The sequence below is a fragment of the Macaca mulatta genome, chromosome 15 (assembly GCF_049350105.2).
Source record: "Macaca mulatta isolate MMU2019108-1 chromosome 15, T2T-MMU8v2.0, whole genome shotgun sequence".
NCBI lineage: Eukaryota > Metazoa > Chordata > Mammalia > Primates > Cercopithecidae > Macaca > Macaca mulatta.
Window position 1 is genome coordinate 41899962 of NC_133420.1, and position 25756 is coordinate 41925717.

Consider the following 25756-nt stretch of genomic DNA (forward strand, 5'->3'; position numbering starts at 1 on the left):
TCACTGCAGCCTTGACATCTCTGAGTTCAAGTGGTTCTCCTGCTTCAGTCTCCCAAGTAGCTGGGACTACAGACATGCGCCTCCATACCTAGCTACATTATTATTATTATTATTATTATTATTATTATTATTATTATGATGTGTAGAGACAAGGGTCTGCCTGTGTTGCTCTGGCTGGTCTCCAACTCCTGGTCCCAAGTGATTCGCCCATCTTGGTCTCCCAAAGTGCTGGAATTACAAGCATGAGCCACTGTGCTCAGTGCAAATAATTCTTATGTCTAAGATTTCCTATGCTAAGTAAACAAAACTAAGCAAAACAAGATTGCAAGCTAGAAAGACAGTGATATATACATAGACAAAAATACCCTCACACTTAACAAAATACACAGAATAAAATACACCAAAATAAAAAGCAGTGGTTTTCTTTGGGTTTTAAGATAATAAGTGAATTCTTTTGTTTTCTTCTTTCTGAATTTTCCAATATGCATTATTTAATAATTAGAAAAAAATGATAAAATTCCTTAACAGAAAATGAATTTTATTGTCCCCTACTTAAGCAAAAATTGTACACCTTCAGTGTCCTATCAAAAATCAAAACCAAACCGAAACCAAAGAAGGGTAGGCATCTGAAAAGTGTTGCCCACATGGGACTGACTGATCCTGGACAATCCCAGAATCTTTGTTCCTCAACCAAAAGATTCAGTAACAGCCATTCGATTAGAATGTGTTCCTTGGGTCTTGTCCTATTTGTTCCTGTATTTTGGGTCAGAGCTTCTTTCTTGAAGAAACCAACTCTCCTAAGGATGTTGCAAAATAAAGGGACTGGGATTGGAATCCAGGAACCTCACTCTTTCTATCACTCACTTTGTCACCTGGGACAAATCATTCGTCTTTTATGGGCCTCAGTGCCCCTATTAATAAAATGAAACGTTTGGGCCAAGATAGTCATAGAGGGCTCTTTAGGCATGACTGACTATGATTCTTTGCTTTTCCTGTCTCAGAAACTCAGTTCCCCCTTCTTTAAAATGACACAGATGAAATGATCTTTCAGCTCAGATTGCAGAGGAATATAAAAATAGAAATAGTTTTCCATTAACTCATTCATCACAAGAACGCTTCTCAGCCCAGGCTGGCTGGGTTACCACCTTGCTCCCAACTCTTGGCTGGGGCTCCTCACTCTGGTCTCAGTGGCAGTCAGAGAAAAATGGAGGTGGCCACTTTTCTGTGAGGGGTTAACATGCATCTATCGAATGTTTTTTCTTTGGTTTACTATAAACACTTGAATCACTCCTGGGTGATTAAAGAATAAAGAAAAAAATAATATAAAGAAAAAAAACCATGACCATGACCATCTTTCCCTAATTCTACAGGTATGACAAATAAGAGATAATTAAATGCTCATAAGACTGTAAATGACCTCATTAGGGATGTACTATTTTCTCTCTCCTAGACTTCAGCCCTACCCCCTAAAAATGTACATTCTCTCTGGGATTTTACATGCCAGTGTCCTGCTCCAGACACCATTCTTTTGACCACCTCCTCACCCCTTCCTCTTATCCCTCAAGTTTCAGTGCAGATGCCTCTTGCTCTGCAGCGCCTTCTCTGACCTCTTGCCTAGCCCCCCAAGCACTTCATCCTTCCTTTCTGAAAGTATGTATTGCAGTTTTATTATCTGCTTCTGTACCTGATTCTAAGCTTTGAGAACCACATCTGTAAAAATCAGCCAGGGCCTAGCCCATGATATTAGTTCAACTACTGACCAAAAGAATAAAAAAATAAAATGAAATAAAGCTTGTGGACAGTGCTGGCACAGTTAGGACAAGGGTTGTCCAGCCATGTAGCAGTGATCCTGGCCCCACAAGCTGGAGAAGCGGGCAGGAGGCAGCTGTCGAGGACTGCACCCTGGCCTACCTTTTTGGTCTTCACTGTGGAGGTGCAGCAATCCCCGCCGTCATAGTTGCAAAAGGCTCGGTTGTTGATGGCATCACAGTAATTATCTCCCATGAAGGGCTGGAAAGTGAGAGAGAAGCAGGAAATGAGGCCTTGTTAGCATCCTGGAGTGAGTGGGAGCTGACGTCTGCAGTCCTTCGGGTGTCTGTCATCTTTTCACAGCCCTCCACGATTAGCTGGCCAGGCTTCACATCCCCAACACCCCCTTGGATAAGTTATCACCTCTACCATTCATAAAGACTCTTATCTTTCTTTGTACCATTCATAAAGACTCTTACCCAGTTTTTTCCAACTAGAGTACAGTTATGCTGAGGTACATACTCTTGTGTGCTTGGGTATGCAAAACCACAAATTAAATGACTTACATCTTCCTGAAAGAGGGCTCATGTTACTCAAAGACATGACCAGGAAACGTGAGCCTCCTTCTCCCACTTTTTTCAGTAGTAATTAAAAACATAATTTATAATAAAATATATGCAAATATGTTAGGAAGCTGAATGTAAACTGCCCCAAGAAGTATTAAAAAACAAAAGATAAAATGTAAGAACTCATAGAAATTTGGCATCATGGTCTGTGTGTGATGGTGGGCTCCCTCTCACAAGGAGAGCAGATATACTTGATGTCACATGTTTTACATGTTTGTTTTCTTCTTTTGCTCTCCAAACAATAAGTGAGATAGGTATTGTTTTTCTCACTCTACAGATGAAGATGTGGAGACTCAAAGACAGGGACTTGCCCCAAATCACACTGGCACAGTCAGAGTAAGTGATTTAAATCTAAGTTGGCTCTATGGTTTTCTACTTCATCATTCTCGGCTGTTCTAGCATATGCTGATTTATTTCTTTTCTTCTATGTGTTTTTCCACCCCGGGACACACCCAAGATGAAGAAAAGATAATAGAGTCAAGCCTTTATTTATCTGAACCCAGAGCCTTTTTAGGGGAAAGTCCAAGAGTCTCTTGGATTCCCTAGTCACTTGTATTTCCTAATCCCAACCGCTAGCACATTGTATTCTGTGGTCTGTTTATGTTTCTGTAGCTGGTGCAAGACTGAGCTCTTCATGGACATGGGCAATGCCTAGTTTGTCTTTGCCTCCCAGTCACCTCATTTAAGGCTGCATACAACTTTGGCTCTTAGTAATGTTTCTGCAGTGGGATGTAACTGTACTAGCATAGTGTCAAGGGCAGCTGGCAGGGATTGAGAAAACCTGGGTTCTAGTCCTCCCAACCTCAGCCAATGGGGTGGTTACTTCGTGGTTTTGGTTAAGTAGCTTTATCTCCTCTAGGCCTCAGGACTCCCACTAATGAAATAAAGAGGCCAGATTAGTCCAATAATTTCTCAAAATAGTGAACCTACCCCTCTCCTCACCATCAAAGGCAATATTGTGTGACATTTCAATATAGAAAGCAGATGAAAGTGAAACCACTCTGATTAAAGTGCTGGTTGGGGTCTCTAAAGCTCAGTAACTCATTCATGGGAAAGAGACGTCATTGGTTTAACATCTTTGCATCCGAGCATGCCTTCTGTGATCCAGTGATCTCCCTTTCTCATCTTCACTGCTCCAGAAAGAACCAAGCTCCATCCCAGGTGGCATTCCTGGCTTTTGCCTCTGTGTTCCAAATTCTCACTCACAGAACCTTTGCACCCTGAACTCATGATGCCAGATTTCATTTCCTCACTCAACTATTAGAGTCCTAAAAAGATCACAGCTAGATAGAGCTCTAAGAGCAAGGAAGACCTGAGCTCAGGTATGTGGGTATGCATGCACATGGCTGTGAGTTCAGATGTGACTCTGCTGTGTGACCACCAGAATGAACACATCACATTCACATTAGAACATCGGGGTACAAACAATGAAGGATAAACCCTTTCTTTTCCTTCCTGCCTCAGGAGGTCTGCCTGTGGGCTATGTTCTTTTTTATGTAATAAATGAACAGAATAATGATGGAGACTAATTGTCCCTTCCTTAGAATTAAACGAACTGGCTTGGTAAAGAAGTAGCTAGGGAAAAAGAGAAAAATTAAATGAAGGTGGTACTTTTTTATTTGAGCCCAGAAAAACATTCTCCAGTCCCATCACTAGTTACTTTACCCTATATGTTCTTTCCTGCAACCATACCCTTTCATCCACCTATCCATCCATCCATCCATTTATCTTTATTCAATCCTATGTATTTAATTCCTACTATGTGTTACACATTATGTTAAGGAAAGGGATGCAATAGTGAATCGACATAGATATAGTTCCTACCCCTCCAGACCTTATACTTTGGTGAAGAGACAGACTTTAATCACATAATCACACATCTAATTAACCAATTTCAACTCTAATAAGAGCTATGGAGAAGAGGTGCGTGATGCTATTAAAGAGTAGAAAGATTTGATCTAGACAGGGACTCAGTGAAGGTGTCCCTGAGGAAATGACGCTTCAGCTGAGATCATAAAGATGAGTAGGAGTTAATTAGATGGGGGTGGAGAAGAGAGAATTTCTAGAGACAGGGAACAACATGAGAAAAGCTCTGGTACTTAGAGATTTCTCCTGTCTCTGGTGTATCTCATGTTGCTACTTCTACTAGTAACGCATTCAGACAAACAAACCATCCTTCAAGATCTAGCTCAAATGATACCTCTCCAAAATGCCACCCCTAATAGCCTCAGGATGCTCTGTGCTGCCATAGCCTCTTTTATTTGATTTTGTGATAGCTCTTCAGAATTTTAAAATTATCTCTTTAATTGTCTATATCCTTCACTATAATGTGAGCATCATCCATTTATGTATCCTAGATTGCTAGCAAAATGTCTGGTATTTGTGCAAAACTTTATCAAATATAGATTCCACAAATTTATTTATTAAAATGATGGATGGATGGATGGATGGATGGATGGATGGATGGATGGATGGATGACAGGCAATAAGATATCATAGATGACTCCAGGAGAGCATAATACTATTTTCACTGGACTAACACCAATATATTCCCAGAACTGGAACAGTATCTGGCATATAAGAGGTTCTCAGTGAAGCTTTGATGAACAAGTGAGTGAATGATCACTTTGGACCCAGCATGGTACAGAAAACAGGGGCTCAAGGGTCCCCAAACCCTTTCTTTATCTTGGATACCTCTGGATACTCGAGGTTGATAGTCCCAGAGTTTGTATGTCTTCTAAGCATAATTTTCAGCTCCAGACAAGGCACTATTAGAACAAAGCTAAAGAGGAAAGGAGATGAGGGGCACCTGCAAGGGCAAAGGCGATAAACATCACTGACAGGGCTCAGAGTCTGACAGGTGAGGGTCTCTTGGGTCTCACTGCTGAGTCCAAGGAAGGATTGAATTCTGCTGTCACACTGGTTGCCCAGACCACTGACTCAGCAGAATGAGTGCCCAGGTAACTCAAGCTTTCTTTTCCCACAATGCTGGACTGGCCCAAAGAAATAGAAGTAAGCAACAGCCACAGGGCCTTGGCTTTGATTTTGCCATTCCTAATTGAAGCCTGGGAGAATGGGGTTCCTAAAGTCAAGTACAATGTCAAGTGCCCTCAGGAAATCCCTCAACAATGCAGAGAAAAAAATGTATGACCTAGGGACTGTCTTGTGACACAGATTAGGGAATGGATCATAGGCAGGCAGCAGGAGAAAAAGCACCAGCCTGGACGTTAGAAGAGCTGGGCCCATGTTTTGTCTTTGTGGTTATCATGCTGTGCAAACTTGGACATTCCATCCCCTCTCTGGCCCTTGGTTTCTACTCTATACACCAAGAAAATAGAGCTAGATCAAATTAAGAGCCTTCCCAGTTTTGGCATTCCATCAAATTTTAGATCCAGCCACTGCCTGGGTCTCCGTTTACCCATTTTAAAAATAAAAGGTTAGTTGAGATTAGTAAAAGAGTCTTTCTGGTTCTGGCGTTCTAATACTTTCATCAAATACAAATTTTTCTAGGGCATGGTCTGATCCTTTTCACCTGCGTTTTCCTCAGTGGGCTCTGGATGAACCACAGAGATTCGGCCATCCACCTGGAAGGGATTTGGGACCGTTTTTTCACTGCCAGCTGGGAAGAGCCACAAGGGGCAGAGTAATGTGCAGAAATGTCTTTGAGTTCCGTGGACAGCCCTCCCTTCAGGACACAGCTGATGTCCCAAGAACCATGCTTCTTGAGTCCTCCCAAGCTTGTCACTGAGACACCAAGCCAGATCTCTATAATTCCAAGCTCTAAGGAATGGCTCAACTGTGAAGTCATAGAATTTAAGGGTTATAAAGGCTCTTCCACTTCAGCTCAATGGTTAGGTGTAAGGCATTCATATTCCTTCTAGGGTGGAGGCATGAGTAAATGACTAAGATGTGGGCAGAAGGAATAGGTCTGCAAGTAAAGGTCATCAGTAACATGGAAATTAAAAAGAAAAGCACCTCACATGACTCTGTAAAGGTTAAATGTAACAATGTTGGTAAATTTCCAACATTAGCATATTCTAGACAGTAAATCATTATAGCCTCCTGCCCTTCCTTTCTTACAGATTCCATATTTTGTAGACCACAGGCTCTGGAGCCACAAAAGCCTGGCCTGGAACCCAACTCCATTCCCTATGCTTTTTAATATGCTTCTTTATATCTCTGTGCCTCAATTCCATCATCTGTAAAATGAGGCTGCTAATCCCCGTCCAAGAAGTCTGCTAAATGGATATTTTCAACACTCAGTAGGTATGGCAAAGGATAGCCAACATTAATATAACAATAACAATAACAACAGCAGGATTATTTCCAGGGAACCGAGGAGTGCCTTCCTGGTGACTCACCTCACAGCCTTTGACGCAGTGAATCAGAGCAGGGTGAGGATACCACTTGAGACCAGCAGTGCAGACAACTCTCTGTGGGAAGAGGGAGAGAGAGGTCAGATGGGCTTGGGATTGGGAGGGACCCACCTCCGTGTTGGCATCACATTCAACCACCCCACCTCTTCTGGGACCTTCCAAGTCCTGACCTCACCCTGGCTTTTACATGGAGAACTTGCCTGGGTACTTGCAATAACAGGAGCCATAAGATTAAAATAATATTTGTGTTCACCGTATGTGTCATGGTTCTGTATTTCCCTGGCAGGAACAAGGGTTGAGGAGAAGCAGAACTTGGGGGTGGAGACACAATCAGAAAGGCCCTTCAGAAAATTATTGACTAATGTTCAACCCATTCGTGGAGTTGGGATAAGGTTGGGGGAGGAGGGGTGTGTGCGTGTGTGTGTGTGCGCGCGCGCATGTGTGTGTTTGCATGTGTATGTGTGCATACATGTGTGTGGCTACAGCAGGAGGATGGGAGAAAAGTGTGGAGAAGCATTTCTTAAAGCATGAGCTGAAGACCACTTTCATCAGCATTGCCGTGGGAGTGTGTTAAATTACCGGCAGATTCCTCAGACCTGCTTTGGATTTAATGAATTGGATTTTCTGAGGCCAGGCCCTGAGACTCTGCATTTTAGCAAGCCTGTCAGATGACTCCAATGCACACTGCAGTCTGAGAGTAAATGTGCTATTATGAACCAACCTATAGTTCAAAACCCTGGAAAGGCAGAGAACCCCTCCTGCTGTCACCTGCTGCCATGTCATACAGGTCTGCCTTCAGTTCCCTGAGGTTGCCCACGGTGAATTCATTCTTGCTCTTCCCCTTCCCTGAATGCCCTTCCCCATTTCGTCACTTTGAGAATCTTTTCAATGTCTGCTCAAAACTTATGTCTTCTTTGGCACTTTTCCTAGCCCCGTCAGGCAGAGCTTATAGGCACTTATTTATAGCCTCCTCTTTAAAAATAATGATGATGATGATGATGATGATAATGACTACTAAAATATATTGAGTATATTTGTTGTGCTAATTACTGTATGCATTATCTTATTATTTCTTGCCATGATGCTGTGAGGTGGGCATTAATCTTATGTCATAAGAGAGTAAATTCCCCCATGCTCCATAGCTGTTAGGTAGGGAAACCAGGATTTGAAAATAACCAATTGTTTCAGAAATGATTTAATAAAGCTCATAACATAAAATCCAACATGATGATATTTTTTAAAGTGGGTGAAAGGAGAAAGCTAAATAAGACTAGAAAGATAACATAGTATCAGGGATACAGCTACCATAAAAATTCTAGAAGCTTGGCCAGGTGCGGTGGCTCACACCTGTAATCCCAACACTTTGGGAGGCCGAGGCGGGCGGATCACGAGGTCAAGAAATCGAGACCATCCTGGCCAACATGGTGAAACCCCAACTCTACTAAAAATACAAAAATTAGTTGGGTGTGGTGGCATGTGCCTGTAGTCCCAGCTACTTGGGGGATTGAGGCGGGAGAATTGCTTGAACCTGGGAGGCGGAGGTTGCAGTGAGCTGAGATTGAGCCACTGCACTCCAGCCTGGTGACAGAGCAAGACTCCATTAAAAAAAAAAAAAAAAAAAATCCTAGAAGCTCCCTTTTCTATTCTCCATAGATGCCCCAGTTTTCATGCCAGATTACAATTATTTCTTTAAAGAATAAAATGAAATGAAATAAAATGGTACATGCTTAGATGTGTATTGAGAGGCAACTGTGAACAAACAGCCATGGAAGTCCACATGATCAGAGCTTGTCTGACTGACTGAGAGGCCAGTTGATTAATTTTAATTAAAAAATGAACAGTCACATGGGCCAGAATGTGGAAAATCCATGTAAACAGCCTATTCTCTCCCTGAGGGCAGACCTATATGGGAGCCAAATTGTAATTAGGTTTCTTGGCGAGGTTGTGACAAAGGGAATCAGGTGACCCTAAGACTGGATTGGGTGCCTTTCTTCTCTGCTCCATAGCATGTCAGGTTCACATTAGATATGCCATGCCTTCAGCAATGCCTGGCACACAGGGGATGCTAAATAAATATTTATTTTATAAAGGAACAGATTCTTCTCAAAAGAGAGATGATCTTACCAATGGACAATAATTTATTTACTTGTCTTCCTGTCTTCTAGAGCATCAGAAGATCATCTAAGGTCAAGCACTAGACTTGTCCTCTAAACAAGTCTAGTTTAGAGGACCAGTTTAGTATAGGCTAAATGTAGCCACTCTCATCCTCCAAGTAAATCAAAGACCTTGGAGAAAGAGCTTAACCTGATGATCTTCCAATCAGTCTTGCAATGTGAAATCTACTATCTTGTCTCTTACTACTTCTGTTGAAATTGTCTACCTGTCCCCAATACACGCATAAACTGGTATGGGGAAAAGTCATGGGACATGATATAGGACAGATGTGGTTGCAATTCTGATTTGGAATTGCTTTGCAAATTTCCACTATGAGATTTGGTTCTCTCATCCATAAGATGGGTACTGAAAATGTCATAGACTTGTTGAGATGGTGCATTCATATAAATGATGTGAAAATGGTAAACCTAGTACCAATTGTGTAAGTTTCTTGAGGGCAGGTCCTGAGTTGTAGACATTTCTGTATCCTTCCAGGGTGAAGCATGGAGCACAGTGAAGAAATACATGAAGGAATGTGATACAAATACAAATGAGAGAATTTGGGTTGTTTCAGTATTCCTTTCTTCCAGTTAAGCTATGTTCTTCCCCCTCTGCCTCCCAGCCATGGGGCTGGGTGAAGAGGATCATCTCCTTTCATTCTCTTAACCAAATTTTCATCTCTCATTATGAGAGTCTGTTCCCAGTCAAAATCCATAGATGTTGGAGGGCATTTGGTAAAGGTTCAAGAAGTAGAAAACAGCAGTTAGAATTCACTAGGGATTTGATGCTCATGCCTTCCCCTGTTTATCTGAGGGCTAATTTAATCCATCTGTAGGAGTGTCTTGGTGTGGTTGTACAAGTTTCTGTCAGTTGAGGTTTACCTGACGTGAGTTTGGAAAAAGGACTTTTATACTATCTGCATAAGCCTATTTATCTTTCCAAGGCTTTTGGATTTTCCACTATTACTCAGGGCTGCACGCCCCACCTGTCTCACTACAGGGCCCTTCTGTGTGCTAGAACTGGGAAAGGGGACAGGCAGTGGGAGCTGAGGAATGGCGAGGCTGTTTATAGGAGAAGTTGGGAGATCCCAGGTGGGGCCCCTCAAATGTCAGCCTTTTTCCTCTTGATTCCAGTGAGACATCTAGCCCAGTCACAGCTTTTTCAGATAAGGTTTTGTAAGAGGGCTTTCATTTCCTGCCTTGGTGGTAGGAAGAACAGACTATCTTTTCTTCCTGGCTGCAATTACCATCATCATCATTGTCATCATCATCAACACCACTGGCACCACCATCATCATCACCACCACCACCATCATCATCATCAACAGCACCACCAACACTACCACCACCATCTGCACCATCTTCTTTTTACCATCATCATCATAGCAGCACCACTACCCCGCCATCATCAGCAGCATGAAAACACCATCACTAACATCACCACCTCCACCAACATCAATACCATCATCACCACCAGTATCCTCATCCTCATCAGCACAAAATTCTCTATTTAATAAATATTATGCTCTAAGCCCTGGGCTTGGAGCTTTCATCTCATGTAATTCTCACCATAACTATGAGATAGGTACTATTTTTGACTCTGGTTTACACAAGAGGAAACTGGGGCACAGAGAAGTTAAATGACCTGCCCCAAATCGTACACATAGGTAGTGACAGTCAGCAATTAAACCCACATTTATCTGGTTTTAAGGTCTAGGCTTTGAACACCATAATCTCCTTCAAAGTATACCATCCCCTGAAGCTGTAAGTATAAAATAGCTTACTTTTTTGACCGACGGGAAGACCAAAGTTCAGAAAGGTGGAGAGGCCCTTTGAGACAAATGTTGGAGGGGGTAGAGCATCTAAAAGATGAAGGTCCAAGAAGACAGGCCCCAAGCAGAGCCAAAGACATGTGAGAAGGCATCTAAGAGAGCCCCCTCATCCAGAAGCCCAGATCTGACACCTCTCCTGGATGTCTTCTAAGATGAGCCCTTTTCCCCTTAGCTTTTTCCCTTGATTTCTGGGACCTGCTATGAGCAAATCATATCAGTTGTTATTATTATTATTATTATTAATTATTAATTATTTGCTTTTTGTTATCAGCCACCGAGTTTCTAGCTTCTTTCCAGGGAGAGCTTTTTAAAAGCCTAGGCTTTTCCCACTTCGTATTCCTAGTGTTTGAAGAGTACCTGCCACTTGGAAGTGCATACTCGATGTTTATTGAATAAGTAAATGAACAAATGAACAATCAAATAAACGAATGTATGAGCGTGTCCATAAATGAATAAAAAAAATCAGTAGATTCTGGCTGCATCTCTTTGACCATGGGCTTCCCCTCCAGTGCACTCAGTTCTCCATCTCTATGTCAGTTAGACTGGATTTCACAGTCACTCAGAACCATTCGGCCTCTGACCTTTAGACACTCGGCAGGGTTTTCCACAAAGCTACCTTCTTTTCACAAATGAATTTTGCATTCTGTGTCTGCATGTGTTGCACATTTTTGAAAGACATGTATGAGGGGTGCCCTTGCAGGATGGAATGCCGTGCAATTAGCTAGCTAATTCTGCCACATTCATTATGTGAATTGGGCAATGACAACCTCTTTGAGCCTTAGCTTCTTCATCTCTAACGTGATAATCCTTACCTCACTGGGGGGTGATGGAGACAAAATGAAGTGGCGTATATAGAATTGCCTAGCAAACCATGTCTACATATTAGACATAGTCAATAAATGGCAATTTATCTCTCCTTTCCTTAAGTCATTCCCTCCCTCTCTTTCCTCCTCCCATTTTTTTTTTCAGAAGCTATTATAAAAGCCAAGGTCTCAGCACCTAAAGGAATTATAAGGTTCTGAGGATAGGGAGATGCACTTTCTATTGTGAAACACTCTCAGCATCCCTGGGCAAGGGACGATGTGTGAGCAAATTGGATCTATTTCTTAGGAACTGATGGAAGACAGGCTGCCACCCCAGAATTCTAGATCCCCAGACTGGAATAGTCTGTCTCATCCAAAGGTTGCAAGCCAACAGCTTCTAGGCTACACAAACCACAGAAATGTTTGGTTTGGCATACAAATGTTTTAAAAAAGTCAAAATTAGTTGCCAAAATTTTTTAAAAAGAAAGATATTTCAAATTTTAAAAACGCCAGGTTTCTTGTACCCAAGAAAAAATGAAAAATTTGGCCACAGGAGGCCCACATTTCCACATTGCTGCACTTGGCTAATGCTGTCGCCATTTGGAAGCAGAAAAACAACAACCGTGTTTTCCATAGTTTGCCATAGTCCCCACCATTCCCTGCAGTCTCTCCAGCATTGAACCTGAGGGGCATTTCCACCTCTTATTGAGTTTGTATCATTTTGTTTATTAGATTAGAGGAAGACTTTTCTGTACCTCTAATCACTTTCAAAAGTGCATGTACAGGGAAGGGGACTGAGAAAAAGAAGGCTTAGGACACAAAAAAGGAGGTACATTGTGTTTCTCTTTATAGAAATTGAAAATACACTTATGAAAATGGCTCATGATTTCCAATTATATGAAGTTTACAAATAAGCAAAACCAATTCTTAGAGATAGGGACCAAGTCTACAAATAAATTTATAATTTAGCAAAACCAATCCATAGTGATAGAGAACAAAACAGTGGTTACCTTGGTGCTGGAGAAATTGCCTGGCATGGGGAGGGAGGACTCCCTGAAGATTTGGACAGGTCCACATCCTAATATGAGTAGTGGTTTCATGAGTGTACACAGACAAAACAATTTATAATGCCTTACACTTACGATAAGGAAGTAAGTTATAGCTCAATAAAAAAGAAAAGAGGGAGGCCGAGACAGAAGGCTCACTTGAGGACAGGAGTTCAAAATAAGCCTGGGCAACATAGTGAGACCTCATCTCCACTAAAAAAAAAAAAAAAAATTAAAAAATTGAAAAAAAGAAAAATAGAAAAGAACTTCAACAGTATCTGTAAAGTTTTTATTTCTTAAGTTGGGTAGTATGTGTATGGGTGTTATATTTTTCTGCAAGTCTTTCTTTCCAAAATATTTATAGTAAATACTACTACTAATATACCTCAGTGTTTATTTTTAATTATTATTATTATTTTCGGAGACGGAGTCTCACTTTGTTGCTCAGGCAAGAACACAGTAGCACAATCTCGGCTCACTGCAACCTCCACCTCCCAGGTTCGAGCGATTCTCCTGTCTTAGCTTCCTGAGTAGCTGGGATTACAGGCGTGCACCACCACGCTTGACTAATTTTTGTATTTTTAGTAGACATGGGGTTTCACCATGTCGGCCAGGCTGGTCTCGAACTCCTGACCTCAGATGATCCACCTGCCTTGGCCTCCCAAAGTGCTTGGATTACAGGCATGAGCCACCGTGTCCGGCTGCCTCAGTATTTAATGTACAAAAGAGTATGTTTGGCCTGCTTCACTCATTTCCCCACCTGCCTGGTTCAGGTGGCATTTCAGTTTGTGACTTCTGAGTGAAGCCTAGCTCTCACTTCACAACTAGGTAAACTGTGGCCTAGAGAAGTGACAGGATTTGCTCCAGGACATACAGCAGGAAGGCGCCAGAGCTTACACTAAAACTTTGGTCACCTGACTCAGCAATCATAAATATTTAGCAAGTACCTGCTGTGTGCTAGGCACTGAGGGAGGTACTATGGTAACTAATATGACCATGGTCCTGCCTTCACAAAGCTCAGTGTCCTGGTGTCCTCATCATGACCTGTGATCTCAATGTTGACATACCACTCATCTAAGTAGTCCTCATTCTCTTCATTCATGTCAATATATGTAAAGGACTTAAAATAGAGTCTGTGTTGACTAAGTGTCAGTGGTGGACCACAGCTGGCTTGCATAGGCTCGCAAGAGCCAACTGTGCCTGGATCTTCCCAACTTTGTGCTCAGTGACAGCAACCTGCAAACCTTGAAATCCGCCACGGTAGGAATATTTGTATCGCAGAAGTTGGGAAATGCTACAAATCAGAGTTTAATGTTTGTGGAGAGCCAGCTGTTAACTATTTGCCAGCACATCCCTGGTAAGCCATCAGTAAATGTATTGCCTTTATTACTCTACATTTCATAAACGCTGCAAGGATAGCTGAAGTAAACTATCCAGACTGGCCTGGGTCTCTCTTCAACTTCTCTTATGCAAGTAGCTTCCACCTCTGAGATTCCATTACTTCCATTGGAAGCAGGAAGAGACTAATACCCACCTGATAGGGACATATGTGTGTGGTTATGCGTGTGTGGTAGGGGGTGGGGGTGGAAATAAAGGATTGGAAGTGCCTGACCCAGTGCCCGATCACAGCAAGTGCCCTGTAAATGCCAGTTCTTGCCTCTCACTCTCTTACCCTGGGGATAAAAGTGGCAGCAGCTGGAGCAGAGCCTCACCCCCAGCTATCTAAATTGCACTGGTGCTCGCGGGCAGACCCCCAGAAAGCAGAGGAGCTATCCAGGGCCTCCTCTGGCCTGGAAATGCCTGCACCAGCAGCTCTATTTCTGTAGCTCTCACCGCACAAGGGGCAAGGGTGCAGCAGAGGCCAACTTTTCTGCCTTATTCCTGGAAATCATCAATCTCTGCCCTTCGCCCTCCTCCCTTTTTCTACCACATTTTTTTCCTCCTGGATAATGAGGCCTCCAGAGACCAGTGGAGGTCTGAACCTCGTTATGGTTCTCTCGGTAGGCCAGCATCAATAAAGGCAGGCAGACCAGGGAACTGGGTGGGGGATGGGGCAGGCAGGCAGCGGGTGGGCAATGGTGGGGAGGGGGGGCAGCTTTCAGGCTTTCAAATCCCTGGATTTATTTCACAGTGAATTATAACTGAACTCTTTAGTGCCCAGGGCTCACAGAGGGAAGGGTGGGAATTTGCCCAGGGGGTAGGAAAAAGGTCTTAAGTGGGAGGCTGGGCCAGGCCAAGAAGATCTCTGATGCTGGGGTGAGAGGGAGGTCTCCTATGTCTGTTCTGTATATGAGTCAAATTCACCTGCTTTCGGGTATGTGGGAGTTAGGGTGGGAAAAGGAAGGAGAGCTGGTAGTATTGAAGGAACTGCCAATCACAAGTCCAGCTTGTCATTCCAGTTATGCTGCCTGTGTAGACCAGCCGCCTTCCTCTGTAGGCCTCAGTTTCCCTATCTGTACAATGAGGAGCCTGTTCTTGATTATCTCTAGCTGCCTTGAGATTCTGACATGTGGGCTCCCTGCATGCCTGGGTATGTGAGCATATCAGGACGCAATGGGGCATTCAGGGGAATCTGTGCAGGAATTCTGGTTCAGGAATGGTGGAGGAAACAGATGACAGAGCTTGAGGTTTGGGAAACAGGGCTATCTTGTGGATATGGAGAGTCAGACAGAGAAAGAGAGAAACAGAGGGGATGATGGAAAGGAGAGTATGGGAGGGAGGAAGACAGAACAAGGGGAAAGGTATATCAGAAGAGGCAGGAGAGAAAAACAGAGTGGAAAAACAGAGATAGGAAAAAAATTAGAGAGAGTAAGATGGAGACAGGAAAAGAGAGAGCAGAAGAGAAAGAGGAAGCAAAAAGGAGGGGAGGAGTATGCCGGGGCACACAGAAGAGTGGAGGAGGTCTGGCCAGGTCTATACGCCCAGAGTGCTGAGTAAGCCCTGGCAATTGTGCCCTCAGCGCATTTGAGAAACAGTACACCCAGTATCAGGTTCTGCCCAGCTATCCAGAGCGTGATCTGTAGCAGGCAGGCAGATGGCAGCTCCCTGGCTCCGTGGCCTCTCAGCACCCCAGGCAGTAGTCTGGTGGAGAGACATAGAGCTAAACCTCACCCGCGCCCCAACCCCGGTCTCCTTCTTTCAGTTTCTTCAGGGTGAAGAGCCAGTGCCCAGAGTGACACATGAGGCCTGGACCTGTGATGTCCCGGGGGACAAAAGCAGGGCCTACATCAGCTCCAGGAGCCCCAGTTGATTGGGTGACACAAAGGCGAGTGGGAACAGCCAATCTCAAAGTCAAACCGACACTGCCCCGAGGTGGGGGCCTCTGTAGTCATCTGGCTGGGGGCATGCCGGCCTGACACCGTGGGAAACACACAGGGCTCAGACTCAGGTTTGGGTTCAAGCCTTGGTTCAGGGCCCATCACCTCACTTCTGATATTTCAGTGTCCACAACTAGAAAATGCAAACAATGACCCCTCTTTCATACAACTGTACTGAGGCTGAAATACAGTCTTCGTGCTAAGCACTGGACACATGAACATGGCAGGTTCTCCACAAACAACCGATATTACTAGTCTGCTAGACACCTATTAATTGCTTTCCCTGAAACAGGTAAAGCTTGGAGAAAGACACCAGAAACCTAGGCTATGTAAAGTGCAAGGCTACATGGGAGGGCACCAGAGAAGCCACACAACACCGTCCTTATGAGTATGGACTTTCCAGCCAGACAGACTCAGGTCTGAAACCTGGCTCTATGCTCCCTACCTCTGTTATTGGTGCCTCAGTTTATTCCTAGGCTGATATCAGCATTTAGTAGGACAGTAAATAAAAGGCCCTTCACGTAGGTCCTGACAGAGAGAAAGTATTAAATAATTAAAGACTAGAGAAATGATTGTAAGTCTCCTCCCCACTCTACCCCACCTCCCCCCAACACACACCCACAGGGCAGGTGTGATGATTAAATGAGATAATATATGTGAAAGAATGAACTCAGGCCCGGGACATAGCAAGTGCTTAACAATATCATTTTCCTCCCCCTTAGCTGCAGGTGGGTAGATGTCCCTGGTCACTCACCTCCACCCGTGTGGGGTTCAGCCAGTGGGGGATGTCACGCACGGTCACGTTCATTGGCAGGATGATGGACTCGCTGTTGTGGTCCAGGCACGAGGTGGCACACTCCGACCCTGAGGGAAGCACAGCATGAGGCAGCGGCTCAGGCCCCAGACCCTCGACAGCTGCAAACTGTCCTCCTGCAGAGTGGGCCCTGCCACTTCCTGGTCCCCAGTGGACTCAGCTACCCAACCTCAAGGCAGTGGGAAGGAGAAGGCTCCCCAGGCAGGGCCACCTCTGGTCTCCCTGACTCCATTCACATGCCTCCCATCTGGCTGGTTCCTGCTGCCACCCTCATTGGCCCTGACCCTAGTTTGATCAAGCTCCTCCTCTGCTCAAACACCTTTCCAAGGCTCCCCACATCCAGAACAAAATACAGCCCCCTTTGCTAGGCGTTCAGTGCCTCCTGCAGTCTGGTCAATCTTCTCTCTCACTGACCACCTTCCCTTTCTGGTTGGTTCAACCGGACTGAACTATACTTGGTTTTCCATCTGAGTCCCACAATTCTCAGCCTCTGTCCTTCTTCTCTTGTTCATCCCATATCCTGAAATGTCCCCCAATCTGCCTTCCCATAACCAAATTCTATCCATTATTCAAGGGCCAGTTCAATTCTTCTAAGAAGTTTGCCCTGATTTTCACAACTGAGTGAGAGTACTCCATCATTAGATGTGCCTGATTCATCTCGGAGTTTAACCCCGTGTCTGACACCCAGGGAGAGCTCAGAGCACTGGCTGAGTGAGTGATGAGCACATAAATGCAATACCAGCTTCTCTTTCCCCAGGGTTTCATCCCTGCCCTTCCCTGTGCCTTAAAGACCCTTCCCACTCTAACAAGTGCATTTTTAATGATCCCACAGACCTCAATCGCATGCCACTTGCTCAGAGAAGACCTCCATGGTTTCCTGACAGGCCAAGCCCCTCATAGGTGCCCATGACAGAATTGTCATGTGACCGTTTCCTGTTTGCTTGGTGAATGTGATGTCAATAGCTCTCTTCTCTGCTGGACTATAATTCTATAGGGCCAGTACTACCCATGGTCCCCATTCTATGTCCAGAGCTTGGCACTATGCATGGCAGATTATGGGCACTCAATAAGTATATGTGAAATGAGTGTAAGAGACAGTGAATGAATAAATACATCAATGGATCAGAAAATGAATGAATTAATGGATAAATGAATGGCATGATGACTGACAGATGAATATGCATTTAGGTATCTTATAAAGGAGGAAGTAAGTACATAAATGGATAAGTGAATGAGTAAATTATGAATTAAATGGATAAAGGAATTTTTAAAAAATCAGATAATGAGTCAAAGAAGGGGTAAATGAGTAACAGAGAGAGGGCTACTACATAGAAGCCCTTGGTCCAGGAACTTTTGCGTGAAGACAGTTGACTTCCAGACTGTAGGTTGGCAAGTTGACTCTAATTCAACTCATTCATTCTCTACCCTGACCTCACACATCCTGCGGTCATCTGAAAAATCAAGCCTAGTCCATGGAAAGTACTCAGTACCCCAAAGAGGCATTTATTCATGTGGGCAAAGAAACAACCGGTCAGAATCCGACTAGGCCTGAAGGAGGCCATTTCTCTGTCAGTATCAAAACCACCCTCCAAACACTAGAAGCAAGTCACCTCTTTTCTTTAAATATCCTATTCTATTAGCTATTTTAAAGGCCCCCCTTCCAAATACACATATGTATGTATTAGCCATTTTAGAAGTCCCCTTCCAAATATACATATATACGTAGAATATATGTGTGTGTGTGTGTGTGTGTGTGTGTGTATATATATATATGCTGTAAAAAAAAATCAGGTAATGAGTCCATGAAAAGCTGAATGACTAACATGGCATGCACAAATAGATATGCATATACATACACACATAAACATGCAATATACATAGAGGCATGTATACATGTATATGTATATGTATATATATACAATCTATCCAATGCCCTTCCTGTTGCCATCTTATCATCCTTTCTAGTCTAAGAGGCTCACAAATCTAAAGAAAGAGCAAGGATGGAGTGGCAGAGGCAGGACCATGTTTAAAAGCCCTTCACTTTTTAAATTTGTATTTATTTTTACTTTTTTTTTTTAATTATGAGAGTCTCACTCTGTCACCCAGGCTGGAGTGCAGTGGTACGATCTCGGCTCACTGCAACCTCCGCCTCCTGGGTTCAAACGATTCTCCCGCCTCGGCCTCCTGAGTAGAAGCCCTTCACTTCAAACACAGGGACACTGAGCCTGACTAGGGGCAATTTCTGGCCCCACCCAGTGGTTTTCCTATGTTACCTGATTTCCCTGCAAATCCAGCCTGTTTCAGTCATGACATCCGTTTCACAGGCTGGAGAGCCAAAAGGCACAAAGCTCAGGGCACAAAGCTGTTGAGGAGAGAGCCACATCTCTAATTCCAGGCCCCACAATCGATACAATGCAGCCACACAGAGAGAGGAGAGAAGGAGGCAGCCATCGAAGCAGGAGAGATGGTGAGGGGCCAGAGAGACAAGAAATGGGGACAACACAAGCAGACAAAAACGATGAGTGATGAGAATAAGGAGCAAAGATCCCTAAGCAGTCAGAGGAACTGCTTATGGGGTATGCTTTATCGTGAGACCAGTTCTAAAGGAGTTTTTAGGTAGCAAAGATGAGACAAGGCTGTGATAATAAAATTCTTTTGAAAAAAAAAATGCAGCCTCTGAGAAATAGACAAAGGCTATCTTATCCCAAGAGAGGAAAAAAATATAAAATTAAAAAAAACCCAAAAAACCTGTGGTCAAAACAGGAGACACTTGCTGTCCAATGCAGCAGTCGTGTCTTAATTTCTCTTTCTCTGCGTCTCCCTCTCCTAGGCTCCCCTCCCCCACGCCAGCTCTGGGGCTTTAGGACCAGGCTGCTGTGTTGTGATATATGAGCCGTAATTGGCATCCTTGCAGAGTGGTGATCTCACCAGGCCTCTGCGTCTCCTTCCCGGGAGGCGCAGGGAGGGTGGCAGCCCTGGTGGCAGCAGCAGCAACTTTCTGAGGGCTCATAACTGCCACAGAAGCCTCCCCAAGTGGCCTGGGGGAGGCACGCAGGGGGAGCTGGTCTGGGTGACTCCAGAAGGTGCCCTCCAGCCCCTAAGCCCGACACATATCTCACCCCTGCTTATAAGGCCAGTGATCAAATCCCTCTCCTTGGCAAAGTGGATTCTCCCCAGGGAAGGGCTCAGCCTGGGAGGTGGAAGTCAGGGGCATTTGAAGGAAAGTGAGGATACAGCTGGGGCTGAGGAGTGGATGAGCAACAACTGCTCTCCTGCCTTGCTTCTCACTCTCATCCTCAGCCTTCCTGTCTCCCTGTGTGGCTTTTTCTCTCTGCTCTCCTCCAATGTCCCTATGCACTCATCATCTGCCCTGGATTATCATGTTCATAAGATGGACATCTGGGCGCCAGCCGTGGGGACTTGGGGTACAGGAAAGGGGAGTTAATTCAGGTTGCAATATCACATAGATTTTTTCCCCTTTCTGCTTTGACCATGAAAATACTAAGTAGGTAAATACCACCCTCCCACCCCTTCCCCTTTTTCTCTACTATTCTGATGGAGAGAAGAGAGCCAGGTATTGTACTCATTTGCATACAGTTGAGACATGTGAATAAAATGTGTAAATGCGTCTGTGAGATTTGTTTGCCTTTTGTTCATCTTTCTGTGTGTTTGACATGTTTTGGGACATAAAATGTGTTTGCGTTTGTTGAAGTATGAGATTTGTATGTACTGCATGTGAGTGCTATGTATAGGTTTATGTGCTACCTGTGTGTGTATGTGTTTGTGTGAGTGATGCATTTGTGTGGTATTTGGCTGATGTGTAGGTGTTAGGCATGAGCTTACTATATGATGTATGTGTTTGGGGCTGTTTGGTTATGAAACATTTCAGCATGTGGCATGTGTTTATGTATGAACATGTGAATGTATTTGAATGTGTCAGTGGGTATAGATATGCAGTAAATTTGTTTCTGTAGTTTTTCCCTAAAGGTCACTTAATTAGGCTTTTTCTCACAGGGCCACTCAATGCCAGTTAAGAGTATGAATGAATATTCACTTGCATATTATGATTGAGCTGGAGGTTGGGACCCCCTCACAGACATACACACCTATCAGGACCACGCACACCTATCAGGAATGATGGAAAGGAGAAAGAAAGTGTTGGCCTTGGGATGGTGCAGCCCATGCTGCTCACCACGGCAACACGTGTTGCCCCACCTTCTAGAATGCCTATATTAGCAGGTCCTATAAGATCCCATCTCTCTGCAACCCTCCTGGTCAGCATTACAAGATGCTGTATAAGAACTTACACACAAGATGAATTGATGGCTGTATAAGATCTTAAAGTACCTTCCAAACCATCAGTGAGAGCAATCATGTGCTTTGGTGTTTTCTGACCCATGCAGGAGCCAGTGTCTTGGGCTAAATGCAAGAGTGCTGATTCCCACTGTAAGTTAAGGTGAAGAACTTCTGCTATCTGAGTGCATGTGTTTTCATCTTCAAAAAGAGACGGACAGTCCCCATGAACTTTCCCTCTCCAACCACAGGCCTTGCTTCTGGACATGCAGTGATAACTCTCTGTTTGCTGGATGAAAATCATGTTGGGTCTCTGCACATTCAGATAACCTTCTACAGCAGACATCCCTGGCGATTGCTCCATAAATCATATTGGCCAGGAGAAAGGACATTCAGTTCCCTAGGCTTTTCATCATGGTCAATTAGGGAATCAGCCCAAAAGGTCAGCATCACTGCCCTTAAATGAGGTCACACTCCTTGCACTCTGAGTACCCTGGAAAGCTGTGGTGCTTGTGATTAACGCATCCGTCCAGATACCTGGTTTCAACGAGGCAAATCCCTGGCATACATTCCCAGCTTGTCTCTCCTCACTGTGTGTATTTCTTGAGCTGGCCTGTCACCATACAAAGAGTATTTTGAAAATGCAGTTTATGCTCATCTTGGATGCAGCTGAGATGCCACAGAAAAAAGTCAGGCTTTGGAATGGGATGGGTCTCAGGATTTGGGAGCATGTTCCATTATCCCCTCAAGTTTTGATGCCCTCATCTACTAAAGGTTATTGCGAGAATAAGATATAATGCCTTTCAAGTGCTTGACGAAGGGCCTGAACTATATCAGGTACTCATGAATGTTTAGTATGATGCAAATTTTAAAATTAATAATAAAAGCAGCTGTACTAGACTACTATTGCTTCCCTAAATGTGATGTGTGCTTTCATAACTCCTGCTCCTCAGTCACAGAGTTTCTTCTGCCTGCAATAGCATTTCTTCCCCGACAAGCTTTTTCAAATCCCCACATAAGCATCCCTTCCTCTGGGAGTCTTCTGTGTCCCCCCCGCAGGCACCTGACAGCTTTTCTGTATTCTGGTGTAACTGTTTACACTCACCCACCACTGGGTCATCATATCCCTGTCCCTGATTCTCTTCTTGGGAGGGCATGGTCTACACTCATTCATCTCTCTTTCCATAGTGCCTATGCAGGAACTCATGTGACCAGGGTGTTCAATGACCCACCCAGGCATTAGCCCTGAATTGCTGGAAGGAATTTCCCCTCCTACTGCTCCCCTCTTGGGCCCACCATACCTATGGCATAGCCATCAGGGCACTGCAGTTTGAGGTTGCTGTTGAGCTGGTTTGGGGCCGAGCACTGGCCTTGCATCTCCTGGCAGACATGGAAGGAGCCACTCCAGGTGCCGTCTTTCCGGCAATTAATGATGTTGCTCCCACGTCCCTGAACAACAGAGAAACACAGTCAGGACCAAGAGAGACACCAGCCCCAATTGAATAAGCTATTCAGAATAAAACAGAAAACAATTTTTCATCTCTCCAGAGCTCTGAAGTGTTCCAAAACAATTTCTTAACAATGGTTGAAACTCAACCACCCTGAAAAGGAGGTATTGTTAGTGTGTTTCCATTTTATATATTGGAAAACTGAGGACTCAGACCGGGAAGAAACTTGCTCAAGGCCTTCCAGAATGCCAGTCCAAGCTTAGTAGTCTTTCAGAAATTTCAATCAGAGCCAATTATAGTTTTGATTTGTGTGTGAGAGTTTTTTTTTAATTGCGAGGGTAGGAGCCCATCAGCTCCTTGACTGACACAGAGAGTAAGTGCATGGGTTAATGAGGAGCACTAAAGTTTGCTTCCTCTTAAATAGTGAGAAAGCATCCTATGTCAGGGCTCTGTCATATGTTGACTAAGTAATCTGAGTCTAGTTGAGAAGCTTTTTCTTCCAAGACATTTCTTTTCCTTTCCTGATCTTCTCTTTCTTTCTTTCATTCCATTCCATTCTATTCCATTCCATTCCATTCCAACAATAATGGCATGAAGAGGGTGATATGGGGGTATTTATATCTGTGCTTTCCTCCCAATTCTTTAAAACAGGGAACTACAGTTTGTCGATCTTCTGCAAAGCATTAGGCAAATGCAGCTTGAAGACATAATCCCTTCTTGAAGTCCCCTTCCAACTTCCGAATTTCAGAAAGTTAATTCAAGTAAGATTCCTTAGTGTCCAATCTGTGCCCAGCTCTGTGGGGTGCAGAAGTGAAGACAGCCAGTGCCCGCCTCTGCGGGCTAGTGGGAATGGCAGTCATGTGAGCCACCAGCCATGTCACTGTGACTGTGCTCAGTGAGGCAGATTAAATATTATACCAGTGCTGTGAGTACACAAGGAAGAATAACTGGTTATGAGGGGACAATCAGGGAAGGCCACTTAGAGGAAATGATATATGGAAAGGGATTTTCAAGGATGCATGGAATTGCAGGCAGAAAAGGAACAGAAGACACTCCTGGAAGATGGAAGGGCATGTGCAAACAATGAAAAACATGGTGCATGTTGGAGGGCCTGGTGTGGTTCTAATTGTATGACTCAAGGCATGAAGAAGGGGAAGATGAGCTGGTAACACAGATAAAGTGTGGAGCCTTAAATGCCAACGTAAGTAGTTTAGACTCTATGAAAAAGAAATGGAGAATCACAGGTGGTTTCTGTGCAGGGGACCCACATTCTGAAGGATCTAAGAACAAGCTATATATTCTCTACTCCTTTCAGGCTTATAATAAGATGAGAAACTTGACATAGGCCAGAGGAGCTGGCTGTGCTCCACCAATGCAAAAATTTATGCAATGGCTTCCTGTGACCTTCAACTTCCATGCAAACTCCTGTGCTGGCTCCAGAACCCTCCCAGCCTTAATTCTGCCTAATTCTCCAGTTTCTTGCTCTCCACAGCACCACCACCAACCTTGAACTTCAGTTTAAATTGCCTGCACTCGTGAAGGCATCATATGTTGTGCTTTCATGCTCACTGCTCCTTCCGTCTGCTATGTTTCCTACCCACCCGCCTTGTCTACCTTGCAAACACCTTATCTGGCACAACCCATCCTGCTCTCGTGCCACCTCAATTCTGCATGGGGCACTACCTAAATGTCTCTGACAAGACATTACCTATTTGTTTATCATCGGTTTTGCAACAAGACAATGAGCTCCTCAAGCCCCAGGCCGGTGTCCTATTCAACCTTTTATCCTCAGGGTCTTCCACAATGCCTAACAGGTCCAGGCCACTCAGTGCATTCATTCATCACTTAATAGACATTTTTGTTCATTCAAGAATTGTTTGTTTAATTCTTGTTTGTTCATAACAAGAATTGGTGGAGAGTGATAGAATGTATTTCTTTAAGAAATAAGAAAATAAATGAATGCGTGGATGAGGAAATAAATGTACAAGTGAGTAAATGAAGAAATGAATGAATGAGGGAATAAATTATGAATGAATGCATGAGAAAATGAATAAACTCCTTAAAAGAACTGATGTAAGCTGAGGCTCCCCTATGTGAGAAAACAGCTGCAAAGATACAGGATTGGAAGAGAAAGGGGCCCCTTTCCAGGCCTCTCCTGTGCCGGCAGAAGGAGGGTGCAATTGCAATGGAAACCTCTCTGGCCTTGGGAGAAGGGTGGCCCATCTTGAGCATGCAGCTGCAAGGCGGCTTGCAGAGTTCACTCCCAGAGGTTCTGTAGGGGCTCATGGCAAAGTTACGCAGCTTCATGTGGCTTCAAAGAACCCAGACTCTCCCTCTCAGAGCCCCAGGCTCTAGGCCCCATGATTCTCCTGGGCCCTCTGGGGAGTAGGAAATTGACCCCAATTTCCTGGAGCCTTGGCCTGGGCCTGTGATGCATTTGGCTTCCAGCCCCTGAAGGGCTGCAGACCTCAGCACTACTTGGGCCAGGGCTGGCTGGAGAGCTTAGTTTGTAACAGAGAATGTATTAGAAGTAGCCGGAGTCTGCTCATGGAGTTTCACACTGGGGAGGCCCCACCATGAATGAAAGGTGGGAGCATAAAGCACTGGTTTTGCTACCATTGGTTTATCTCTCTCCTGCCCAGTTCATCTGGTACTTTGTGTTGCGAAATTTGCTTTTAAAAATATGTAGCATCCTTTTGCTAAGACACCTTAGCCTTCAGAACGAGGCATACTGGTAGGTTGGCACTTCAGGGCTTCTACAGTGGAATCCAGATGACATTTCTGGCTCCATCTCTTGCTATGTACATATCCTTCCTTCTAGACAAGTGAATCGCTTTGTTTCTCCTGCAAACTTTTCTTGCTTTCCCACCTCCACATCTTTGCCCTTGCTGTGCCCTCTGCACAGCAGACTTTCTGGAGCCTCTTTGGATTTTTAAATCCTTCTTTAAGAGTAGATGCTAGTGCATTCAGAAATTGCCTACCACCTGGTTTAGAACTTCATAGTCGATTATTGCTGACTGAGTCTAGTTTGACCAGAGAAGATCTGGCATAATTGAAGCTGCAATCTGGGAAGACCAGAGGGTACTTTTTCTGGGTGTTGTCAGGGAACTGACTGAGTATGTTTGACTCCAAATGTACAATTCTTCATGCTAAGGTGAAATCTCTTATAAGAGGACTGAATATCTCTCAGCAAAACAGTTTGCCTCTCTGTGCCTGTGCATCTGTTTTTACAAGAGCATATTGAGCTCTAACTTCCCTGCTGCTTTAGCTACACAGATCCACAGAGAGCTGAAGGCATA

At 44.2% G+C, this 25756-nt stretch overlaps 1 protein-coding gene across 1 annotated transcript in view; it reads right to left on the reverse strand.

Annotated features, from left to right (window-relative positions):
• Nucleotides 1-25756, reverse strand: part of PAPPA (pappalysin 1) — a 246345-nt gene that overhangs the window by 14473 nt on the left and 206116 nt on the right. The window contains exons 18-21 of the mRNA XM_015116970.3: nucleotides 22311-22458; nucleotides 16657-16766; nucleotides 6737-6808; nucleotides 1912-2010 (exon numbers count right to left, since the gene is read on the reverse strand). Coding sequence (XP_014972456.3) covers nucleotides 1912-2010; nucleotides 6737-6808; nucleotides 16657-16766; nucleotides 22311-22458 — 429 coding nt within the window. The remainder of the gene's footprint in view (nucleotides 1-1911; nucleotides 2011-6736; nucleotides 6809-16656; nucleotides 16767-22310; nucleotides 22459-25756) is intronic.